General features: G+C 43.2%; 1 protein-coding gene across 10 annotated transcripts in view; it reads left to right on the top strand.

Moving 5' to 3' along the window:
* CTPS2 (CTP synthase 2) overlaps positions 1-12477 on the top strand; it is a 124531-nt gene that overhangs the window by 62177 nt on the left and 49877 nt on the right. For all 10 annotated transcript variants that reach the window (XM_063703088.1, XM_055376653.2, XM_055376661.2 and 7 more), the window contains one exon: positions 11179-11275. In XM_063703088.1, coding sequence (XP_063559158.1) covers positions 11179-11275 — 97 coding nt within the window. The remainder of the gene's footprint in view (positions 1-11178; positions 11276-12477) is intronic.

Below are 12477 nucleotides of genomic sequence, written 5' to 3'. Positions count from 1 at the left end.
TGCACTCTGCAGGCTGTGGTCTTGAAGAATACTTGACTACAGCTCTAGCTTCTAAGTTACAGGGAATATCTCCAGATGGCATAAACTCACCTTCTCTCCAGACCATTATCTTTCACACCATTCTAAAAGGAAGCAGAGTATTAATGCAAACAGAAGGAGCTCTAGGTAGTACCAAAATCACACTAACCTGGTTGCCCAATAGTGAAACAGCTAGAAGAATCAAAGAGGAGTTTGAAGAGCTGAGCAGAATCATGACAGTTTTATAGTCTTTACGGGCACGCCACCCTGATTATGAAAATTTCCTTTTGTTGGCCATTTAAGGGTAATTATTAATGGTTTTTGAAACTCAGGCTTAAGACTGCATGAGCCCCATAATTAAGGGCAAGATCCAGTAAAGGTCCATCTCGACAGTTGCTTCATGGTTCAGAGTCCTAAGCTTGGATTTTTTTCCCCCTGAGATTATATTTTCCCTCCAATGTAGAATTATATTTGCTCACAGTTCACATTTCATAAAGCTTAGATATAGAGGATTCTTTTCAATTTAGTTGCATATTTAGGCTTTAAAAAATAACTTTCTTTATATCCAGAAAAAATAAATGCTGCCCTGTGCAGTAGCTCATGCCTGTAATCCCAGCACTTTGGGAGGCCAAGGCAGGAGGATTGCTTGAGGTGAGGAGTTTGATACCAGCCTGGTCAACACAGCAAGACATTTCTACTGAAAAATTTTAAAAATCAGCCAGGTGTGGTGGTACATGCCTGTAGTCCCAGCTACTGTAGAGGCTGAGGTAGGAGGATTCCTTAAGCCTGGGAGGTTGAGGCAACAGTGAGCCATGATTGTGCCACTGCACTCCAGCCTGGGTGACAGAGTGAGATCCTGTCTGTAAAAAAGAAAAAATGCTGTCATAGAAGGACAATATTACATAGTTTAAAAAATTACGGTATGGCCATTGAAGTCCTTCTGATGTCTTTACATATTAGCAGCTTAAATATTTGAATACATGAATGAATGGATGGAAGTATTGCTTCAGAAGCAGGTTTAAGAAGTGGAAAGAAGATACTCAGTAATTTGTGGTTTTATTTGGCAAATCAATATTGAGTAACATGGTCATTTTTTCAGCTCTTTCATTATTTGTTGGTCCTGTGTCTGCTTTTTATTTCTCATTATCCTTTTCCTTACCAAATATATTTCGTTATCGTTCGAAAAACTTGTGAGAACACTCGACTTACTCTTGTTCAGTTGGAAATATTTCAAACTTTTTGGAACTGCCATGATTTAAAATTGCCAAGGAAATTGATTTCTACTGCAAAGAGTTCCATGAAATAAGTAGGACATTTCCAAGGGACATTGATCTAATGCTGATTGTAACTCACAGGAAGGGGTTCCAGGTGGATTTTAAGAGCACTTTACAGCTTTGAAACACTTGTACACTTCCACACTTATAGAATTTTCTCTGCCTCTGCCTTATATCACCTAGAAACTGAGGACTGAACTATTGGGACTGTATTTCTCCCTGATGTTTCTCAGCTCTAAAATTCTAGGGCCTTATTTACATTGGAGAACAAATGGGAAATCTAATAGAATTCCTTAAAAGCTTCCCGCCAGTCTTGAACATTTATCATTCCATGTGTCTTTGCTGTCTTGTATATATTCTTCTTGTTTTTATTATGGATTCTTTGACTCTGCTATGCACCAATATAGAATATGTATTAACTCACTGGTTGGAGTAAAGACAGGCATTTTATTTTTAGTTATAAGATTTTACACAAAAATATTCTGATTTTGGCAATGCATTTTAATCAAGATTTTAGAAAATTGCCAGTGTTTTTACACATATGTTCTGTTTTCCTGGGAGGAAGTAGGCTTTTGTGCTTAATCATAACAAGAACTATCTTTTTTTAAACATCTTTTAAAAAATATTTCAGATCTACAGAAAAGTGGCAAGAATAGTGCAATGAACACCAGTCTGCTTTTCGACTAGATTCACTAATTGCGAACATCTCCACATTTGCTTTCTCTTTCTCTGGACAGATAACTTTCCTCTACCCCTGAGTCATTTGAGAATCAATTACAAACATCCAGATGCTTCCCCCCTGAGCACCTCAGCATCTGTCTCCTAAGGACAAAGACATTCTCCTACGTAACCACAATGCCATTATCATAGCCCACGTCAAATCTCTCCAATTGTTGAATAGCATCTTAAATCATCTTTTCTCTCAAATTACCACTTGTGAGCTAAAATCAAATGGGGTGTTTATTATATTTTGCATCTGGTTTTTTTGTTTGTTTTTTTGAAGCCACTTCACTGTGTCACTCAGGTTGGAGTGCAGTAGCGTGAACACAGCTCACTGCAGCCTCAACCTCCGTGGGCTCAGGTGATCCTCCTACCTCAGCCTCCCAAGTAGCTGGGACTACAGGCATGTGCCACCATGCCCGGATATATATATATATATATTTTTTTTTTGAATTTCTTGTAGAAAAATACAACATGGGTTTTGCCATGTTGCCCAGGATGGTCTCCAACTCCTGGGCTCAAATGATCTGCCCGCCTCAGTCTCCCAAACTGCTGGGATTACAGGCGTGAGCCACTGTACCTGGCCTATTTTTTGCATCTGTATTGAAGAAATGATTTTAATAACTATATGTCATCTTAGTAACGATATAGGATGAAAGATAACATGTTCTATATAATACACCCATATATTACATATGACGTGTGTATGTATATATAAAAATTATCTCTAAGAAAAACTTTTGGAGCAGTATTGGTTAATAGTCTTCTAGGCTACAAATCTCTTCTTTCAAGGGACAACTTCTGATTAGAATCAGCCCAATGCGGCCGGGCACGGTGGTTCATGCCTATAATCCCAGCACTTTGGGAGGCCGAGGTGGGAGGATCACCTGAGGTCAGGAGTTCGAGACCAGCCTGACCCACATGGAGAAACCCCATCTCTACTAAAAATACAAAAATTAGCCAGTCGTGGTGGTGCATGTTTGTAATTCCAGCTACTCGGGAAACTGAGGCAGGAGAATTGCTTGAACCCAGGAGGTGGAAGTTGCGTTGAGCTGAGATCCTGCCATTACACTCCAGCCTGGGCAATAAGAGCAAAACTTTGTCTCAAAAAAAAAAAAAAAAAAAAGAATGGGCCCACTGCTGCCTATTGTCAGAATTTATACTTGTAGCGAATGCTAGCAAAACTTGAACTTGAAAAACAGCCTGTGCGGCTTCTTAAGTTTTTACTTGCTCACTTCTACCAGTCACATCTCTTGTCTCTTATTTTTCTCTTTACCCATAGACTTAAAAGCATGAGGGTAAACTTGCACTTGGAAGCATGAAAAATCCACTAATAGATACTCTTGTGAAACATTAACTAAAAATATATGGAGACAAGTGATAATTACAGGGTGTGTTCACAAGAGTGCGTTTTGAAACTAGAGAAGGGGGGAAACGACAGGCACAAGGGTGGTAATGGAAAAATGGAGAGGCAAAGGTTATTTATCACCTCACTGTTCAATTGTTTGATCTTTGGACAGGCTTAATTTTTCCTAGGAAAGCCAAGAGTAACATATTTTAAGAGCTCTGGGCACCACAGGCTTCTATGGGTTATTCTGCTTGAAGGTGACAGCATGGAATGTCTTGAAAAGCACCTTCAGGAAGAGGGTACAGTGTTAGTACCTGGTCCCTGCAAAACAAAATGGGTGTGAAATGCTATCCATGGGTTCTTGTTATCTTTGATCCTGAAGTTTAAAAGAGACCTTGAATATTCAAATGCTGCTTTCCCAGAAAGTATAGCTTGCTTGTCACCTGACCTGGTGTCTACCTTCCCTGGACCTTCAGACAAAGTTCACTTCCAACCTTTGCCTGGGCTGTGAGGCTCACTGTCTTTTGGGTCAGCCTGTGCTCATCTTCAGCAGTTGAGTTCCCAGAGGTCTCCTGACCATAGCCTGTGCTTCTTGAGTGCGTATCTTTACTATGGGCAGTGTGCTGACCTAGGCACCCGACTCCCACAGCCTCCTTAAATCCTTGCTGCAACTTTATGAAGTGGATGCTGTTGGTCCCCCCAGTCTGTAGAGACATCCAAGGACCTGCTCAAGGTCACACTGCTGGTCAGTAGTAGAGCTGGGATTCAAGTTCAGGCCCAGCCTGCACCCTCAACCACCGTGCCACATGCCCCTCCCAGGAGAAGGGCTTCTCTGAGGACAACCATTGTATGTTAACATTAGGACCACAGGTAGTATCACACTTAAGTGTTATGTTTACATCTGGAGGTATAAGAAGGTTCTTTTTCTGAGGTGTAAGAAAGTTCTTTTCCTGATGAAAATGATATAGGCCTTTGTCTGTTTTGCACTGCTGTAACAGAGTACCTGAGACTGGCTAATTTATAAAGAAGAGAAATTTATTTCCTCACAGTTCTGGAGGGTGGCTGGGAAGTCCCAGATCAAGGTGCTGGCATCTGGTGAGGGCCTTCTTGCTGTGTCATCATGTGGTGGAAGGCATCACATGGGTAAGAGAGAGGGAAGGGGACTGAACTCATCCTTTTACCAGGAACCCATTCCCGTGATAACTAACCTATTCCGGTGATAATGGCGTTAATCCATTCATGGGGGCAGAGCCCTTATAACTTAATTGCTTCTTAAAGGTTCCACCTCTCAACACTGTTGCACTGAGGATTAAGCTTGCAACACATCAACTTCGGGGAATGCATTCAAACCATAGCAGCTTTCTTTTACTGGTGGGGAAAAAAACAAGTTTAAAAGACTGGAAAAATACATACGTACTTATGGGACTGCTCATTGATTTCTTCATTGTAGATGCCATTCTCACACTACTTGGTGACACAGCAGCGCAGGTTGGAAGCCAGAAATGGGAAATAAACTGCTTCAGGTTAGAGGCAGGACTCTGTCAGGCAGGACTGGGCATAGTGTGTACTCGGCCTCTGAGTAGGGCACCACCCCTCCCTTCCCGTCTGCTGAAGAGACTCACTTGCAACTTGGGACATCCATGAGTATCTCAGATACCCCTCTGCTACTCTGTGGCCCACTGACCCATCCCTTAGTCTCCTCTGTTAGTTTTTAATACACTTAAAACACTGTGAGATTCCAGGCCGGGTGCAGTGGCTCATGCCTGTAATCCTAGCACTTTGGGAGGCTGAGGCGTGTGGTTCACAGGGTCAGGAGATCGAGACCATCCTGGCTAACACGGTGAAACCCCATCTCTACTAAAAATACAAAAAAAAAAAAAAAATTAGCTGGGCGTGGTGGCGGGCGCCTGTAGTCCCAACTACTCAGGAGGCTGAGGCAGGAGAATGGCGTGAACCCGGGAGGCGGAGCTTGCAGTGAGCCGAGATCGTGCCACTGCACTCCAGCCTGGGCGACAGAGCGAGACTCCGTCTCAAAAAAAAAAAAAAACAAAAAAAAACACTGAGAGATTCCATTATTGAGTACTTGATCTGAACTTGACACTGTGTCGAACTCCTCAGTGGAGATGGAAAATAAAAAGATCTAATCCTTGTGCTTGATGAGCCTACACTTAATTTATGAGAGGAGATGCATTTATGAAATAATAGAGGAAGTTAAAGCTGTTTGTAGTAAATAACGGTATTAGATTCCTATGGCTGTTGTAACAAATTACCACAAACACAGTGGCTTGAAACACATATACATTTCTTCTGGAAGTCAGAGATATAAAATGGGTTGGCAGGGCAGTGTTCCTTCTGGAGGGTGTAGGAGAGAATCCATTTCCTTGCTTTTTCCAGCTTCTAGAGGCCACTTGCCCACGGCCATCCTCCATCTTCAAAGCCAGCAGCATAGCATCTTCCAGTCTCTCTGATCTCTGCTTTGTGGTCATATCCCCTTTTCTGACCCTGACCCTCCTGCCTTCCTGTTTTAAGAGCCTTTGTGGTTACACTGGGCCCACCCTGATAATCCAGAATCTTCCCTTCTCAAGAGCCTCAATTTACAGGCTGGGCATGGTGGCTAATTCCTGTAATCCCAGCACTTTGGGAGGCCAAGGCTGGAGGATCATTTGAAGCCAGGAGTTCCAGACCAGCCTGGGCAACATGGCGAAACCCCATCTCTACAAAAAAAATACCAAAAAATTAGCCGGGCATGGTGGCATGCACCTGTGGCCCCAGCTACTTGGAAGGCTGAGGTGGGAGGATCACTTGAAGCCAGGAGTCAGAGGCTGTAATGAGCTGTGATCATGCCACTGCACCCTAGCCTTGGAGACAGAGTGAGATCCTGTCTCAAAAAAAAAAAAAAAAAGATCCTCAACTTAATCACATCTGCAAAGTCCCTTTTGCCACAGATTCATAGGTTTCAGGGACTAGGATGCGGATATCTTTAGGGTAGGGGAGGCGTTATTCAGTCTCCTACTATGAGTTACTGAAAATGAATTGATAATGTATAGGTTATTTATTTGGTAGGCTGAGCATAACAATGGCATTAATTATGAGGCAGTAAGGGGAACTGGAGGGGGCCCCTAAAGCATGAGGAATGGGAGGGAGAAGGTATCTTGGGAAAAGTAGAGAAGGAGGTGGTCTGTGTGTAGTATGGTGGTGGGTAGGAGAGTGGAGGTGCCATTGACAATGGCCCCAGCTAGCTGAGGTAGAAGCTACAGGTTCGAATACATGAGGAGGGCATGGCTAGTCTGGGCTCCTGTGTGAGGTAGGACCTGAGAGCCACCCAGAAGAGTTTAGGTTTAGTCTGTAGTGATGGAGGCTGCTGGAGCTAGCAGTGCAACCCAACATTAGGGAAAGTAATGCTGATGTAAAACTGCTTGATACTTTATGTACAATTTGAATATGACTTAGAATCAAAATCAGAATCAGGCTTGAAAACCTAATGAGCAGTAGGAAAGGAATGAATTGGAGAATACTTGTAAAGAATACTAGAGGAGGCCAGGCGTGGTGGCTCATGCCTATAATCCCAGCACTTTGGGAGGCTGAGGTGGGCGGATTGCTTCAGCCCAGGAATTCAAGACCAGCCTGGGCAACATGATGAAACCCCGATGCTACAAAGTGGAAAAAAAAATGCTAGAGGAAATCGCTGTGTGTTGCCTAAGAGTCTGGAAATAGAAATAGCTGCTGGTGAGTAGGCTTTCCCTTTGTCTCCAGGTGAAATATTCAAAGATGAGGAACAAAAGGAAAGCTGGGCTTACCAGGGTAGGTCAGGTAGGTCCAGTCAGGAATTTCACTGTTGCTAAGAGAACCTAACTCCTGTAGACTTTGTTGTTTAAGGCACTTGGGATGCTGTAAAGTCTTGAACTCATTACACTTTTATTATGGGCTGCAGAAAACATCAGTAAAGGTTAATTAGTGCCATATTTATCCTTACATGCTGATTTTACATCTCCTAAAGCTTTATCACTTATTGATCCTTTTTTATTTTTCTCATGCTATATGGCTCAGTTCCAAGAGAGGACAAATCTGGGGATCAGATGACAGCCAGTATTTAGGCTGAATTAGAGGAAGCAAAGGCAATCCTTCTGCAATGGAAGATGCATTTTCCTTTCAGATGCAAAAATCTAGAGTATTTTGGAAATGTTGGTGTTAAATCTAAAGCATATTTGAGATTATTTTCTTTAACCACCCCAGTAACAATAAAATAGATATGTTTTGAAACTGTGATGTTCTCCTGTCTCTCAGGCTTTTAGTGGAAGGAATGCAAGGAAGAAAGACATTTTTGTTAATTTTTGCTGCTGAATCAGGTTGCTTATAACCCAAGAGGCAGCCAGCCATCATCATCTTGTAGGATCCAGCTTGTAGGATCATCTGATAACTCTGCAAGGCAGCTGGTGTGTCAGGCTTGGGCACCATAGTCTCTGCCTTGCCTTGACCTTCCGCCTCCTGAGTGTTGGGGTTCCACCAGCTGGTGCCTGGCAGCGTTCTTTGCCTGAGTATGTGATGGTGATTCCCAGATGAGATCTCCTAAGCTAGGCCCACACAGAACCTTCCTGTTCCCTCCCTCCATCAGCGACTTGCCTGTCAATTCTCTCCCTGCTTTTCTCCTTTCACTGATGTTCAGGGCAACATTTGGTACTGGAGACCTATTTTCACCTGCTTCCCACCTCTTCTGTAGCATTTTTTGCCTTCTCCACTGGTTCCTACGCTAGCATGTTTTAATCAGAGGATCACAGTGGCATTTATACCTTGGATTTTCTTTCTGTGCTATCATTTCAGGAGAAGGTAGCATTTATTACTTCTGAAAACAGCAGGGATAATGTGAACTAATACCCTAGTGTAAGGCCTAAATACTACATTTTACTCTTGATGACTTAAACTTGTATTTTCATTAGTAAAATACGATGTGCAAAGTTTAAAAAGCCAACAGTTCTGAAAAGCCTATAATGACAAAGTCATTAATCCTCACTCCCTCTGTACCACTCTTTAGCCTCTTCTAGCTCTTTCTCCTGGTGTTTGTCTCCATGTTGCTAAATAATCTCATAGTATTCTTTGAGGACTTTTTAGACTTCTCCCGCTTTGTTGAAGGAGTTTTTAATGCTCTTAGGCAGCCCCTATGCCCACTGCATTTTCCTTCTCTCCCCACCTCCCACCCCTACACTTGACTTTTGGAAATATTTTCTGGTCTTCAAGTGTTTGTCGAGTTCATCCCAAGTAAGCAGTAAGGCAGATTTCCTGTTCTTTTTCTTTTCTTTTCTTTACATTTTTGAGACAAGGTCTTGCTCTGTCATCCAGGCTGGAGTGCAGTGGTGTGATCATAGCTCACTGCAACTTCCGCCTCCTAGGCTCAAGCAATCTTTCCACCTCAGCCTCCTGAATAGCTGGGACTGCAGCCTGCGCCACCACACCCAGCTAATTTTTGTATTTTTTGTAGAGACCATATTGTCCAGGCTGGTCTCGAACTTCTGGCTCAAGTGATCTGTCTGCCTTGGTCTCCCAAAGTGTTGGGATTGCAGGCGTGAGCCACTGCACCTGGCCTCCTGTTCTTACTTGGCTAATTTTACTCTAATCTCAATGCTTCATACCAGAATATTTCTTGAATACCAACCTTGCCAGTAACTGAACAAACTACATGTAAAGACTCTTCTTGGGTATTGGGTATTGGGACCCAACACAGTGAGGAAGACTGAAGAGTCGTAGTGCACTTCTATCAATAAATTAGGGGAGGTTATCCCTGTAGTCTGCCTAGATGGTTCAGGTTGTCTGAAACTTAAATGGAAGTTGAGACTCTGAATACACGTAGGATTTCTGAATCTGTGGCAGGTGGTGCAGTCTTACCTGATTTAGAGAATACATAGAGAGGCCAGGCATCTATGTGCAACTCAGCTTCATCAGCCAGAAGCGAATGCCCTATCTCACCTCACTCCAGTAATACTTAACCTAGCCATAATTAGCTAACCAAAGATAGGAACAAGATGCCAAGGCCAAGAGCACTTGAGAATTGAGCAGTCCATCTAACAAGGGAGGTCATCGAGTTTCTTCTCCACCCTTTCCCTGAAGTAACTCTTGGAGCAAACTTGGGACACTGTGTTCAGATGGCTCGGAAAGTTCTGGGGCACTGATAAGATCAGACATTTTGTTGGGAATTTTTTACCTCAGAAAATTCCAGTTGTCAAAGATTCCTGTAGAGCAATATGTGGCAATTACAGTATGGGAAAAACAACAACAACAACAAATGAAAGGTTTTATGAGAGGGAAGCTCAAGCAATTCCATTAGAACAGGTCGACTCACCCAACTGTAGTCTGTTCTAACAACTTTAAAAAAGAAGATGAGATGAAACCATGAGATCGTAGTGAACAGAACTGAGAAAACAGATGAATTACGAGACTCACCAGGATAGGCTTTTCATAAAAATCACCTGTTTCTCAATTTCTGCAGTGCAATTGTGATCATAAACATAAAGCCACTCCAGCTCTCAAAGATTGACTGTCTCTCCCACAAAGCACTCGCCAGACACAAACTGAGAGAAAGGCAGGGATGGGGAAGAACCTCGTTCTGTGAGGGCACAGAGAGAGGACCCTGACTCAGCTATGCCTCCCAGAAATACCAGCTCCTGGAGTGGCTGATGTTGGATAGTGGAGCTAAGATTTCAGGGTTAAGGATGGTTTCATTTAGGAAAAGAGGGCAGAGGAATGGGAGGAGATTGTCCAGGCAGAGGGCACAGCGTGGGCCAAGTCGCCATGGCGGGAGGAAAGGAGATCCAGTTGAAAAACTCAAAGAACCAGCACTCAGGGTGAGAGGGGCAGGGAATATAAGATAAGGCTGGACGGTTAGGCTGGCCTGATACCATGAGGTCAAGGGTTTCAAGCAGGAAAAATGCCGCACTAAGATTTGCTGTGTGAATAGACCACTCTGCCTGCAGTAGGTAGGGTGTGCTGGGGCCATGGGAATGTTGAGTGGCCAGTCAGTGAGCCATTGCTGTAGCCTGGGAGAGGGCTGGAGAGAAGTGGATGGATGCGGGAATTCTGGAGGGGATAAATCCACAGGACTTGACAGAGTGGCTATGAGGGAGAGGGAGCGATCAAGGGTGCCACTTAAGTTTCCGACCTACAGAGTGTGCTAGACTGGATGATACTTCTTTTCTTTTCTTTTTTCTTTTCTTTTCTTTTCTTTTCTTTTCTTTTCTTTTCTTTTCTTTTCTTTTCTTTTCTTTTCTTTTCTTTTCTTTTCTTTCTTTCTTTCTTTCTTTCTTTCTTTCTTTCTTTCTTTCTTTCTTTCCTTTCTTTCTTTCTCTTTTTTTGGAATCCCTATAATGGTTTTGTATAAATAGGTTCTTTTGGTATACCTTTCCACAGTACAAGTACTGACAGATTTGCTTATGGAAAATCTTTAGGGAATGCACTGGGTAGTGGGAAGAGGGTTATCATGAAAGATGTGAACACCGAAGTGGGAGGCCTCAGCAATCCAGATCTTGAAGTGTGAGGACTACTTGGAACTGACGGTTTGAGTAATGGCAGGAGGGACATCATCAAGATGCTCCTGATACATTGTTTTATAAGTGATTTAAATGAAAGATGAGAAGCAGATGGAAAGGAAGTACAATGTGCGGTGTGTCTATGTCATGCCTGTATTTGAACATGATCGTTGGAAAGACTGATCAAATGTTATAGTTTAGGGACCATGCTTACCCAATGATCATTCCTTTAAACGTAAAGCTTGAAACTTGGGAAATGACATTTTTACAAGATGGCAAAACTGGACTTGTTTTGTTTTCTAAGGTGATTGATATGCCCGAGCACAACCCTGGCAATTTGGGAGGAACAATGAGACTGGGAATAAGAAGAACTGTTTTCAAAACTGAAAATTCAATATTAAGTAAGTTTCCCATATTGTTTATTTTACAAGATGTTGGATGTCGCTCATGTGACTGCAGGTGCCCAGCACTCTGGGTGGTGGAGACTCACCCCTGCCCCTTCCAGCATCCTCGGAGGGCCCTGATTGTCTCTCTTCCCATCTCCCCTGCCCTCACTGACCCTCTGCTCTGGGCATTCTTCTCCCTAGTAAGCTTGTCCCTTGGGCTGGCCTCAGTAGAACACACTGAATGCCCCTCCGCATTTGATCTGCGTGACTCCCTGTTCATTGGGCTGTTTTGTGAGTTATCGATGCTCCTGGAGATGAACTTGGACTGGGACTTGGACTGATTCACACTCAGTTCTTTTGAATCCACAGTTCTCTCCATTACATTTGAACCGATTCCCTGTTTAATGTCTGTTTGCCTGGTCTTAGTGACTCACAAATGAACTTCCGAGTAGGAGGGCAGTTGTGCACCTCAGAAGCATATTTCTCTGTTCCCTGGCAGCCCCAGTGTGGGGAGATGGCTTGCCATTTGATATTTGCTGATCTTTCCACTCCCCACAAGGTTAATTCTAATTTCTGTGGAACTTTTTTCATAAATTAGCATATTATATAAGAATAACTTATTGTTTAAAACAAACTAAAGTCTTTAATTCAATTTAATAAATGTATCTTGAGTGCCCACTCTGTGCCATGTGCAGATATAATAGTGACCAGGACAGATACCAGCCCTGCCCTCCTAGGGCCTCAAAACAAGGGGAAGAAATGTGACAAAAGGGGAAGGCAGATTGCTAAGGGGACCGGATGCAGAGAGGGAGCTCAGGAATTGTGAGTGTTCAGTGTCATTTTCGTGAAATTATAAGAATCCCTTAGAATCCTGTGAAGTTATAAGAATTCTTTTTTTTTTTTTTTTTTTTTTTTTGAGACAGAGTCTTGCTCTGTCGCCCAGGCTGGAGTGCAGTGGCACGATTTCGGCTCACTGCAAGCTCCGTCTCCCGGGTTCATGCCATTCTCCTGCCTCAGCCTCCTGAGTAGCTGGGACTACAGGCGCCTGCCACCACGCCCGGCTAATTTTTTGTATTTTTAGTAGAGATGGGGTTTCACAGTGTTAGCCAGGATGGTCTCTATCTCCTGACCTCATGATCTGCCTGCCTCGGCCTCCCAAAGTGCTGGGATTACAGGCGTGAGTCGCCACGCCTGGCAAGAATTCTTTAAAAAAATGC

Source organism: Gorilla gorilla, chromosome X (genome assembly GCF_029281585.2).
Source record: "Gorilla gorilla gorilla isolate KB3781 chromosome X, NHGRI_mGorGor1-v2.1_pri, whole genome shotgun sequence".
Lineage (NCBI taxonomy): Eukaryota > Metazoa > Chordata > Mammalia > Primates > Hominidae > Gorilla > Gorilla gorilla.
The sequence above is the reverse complement of the archived record's forward strand: the minus strand, read 5'-3'. Positions and strand labels throughout refer to the sequence as shown.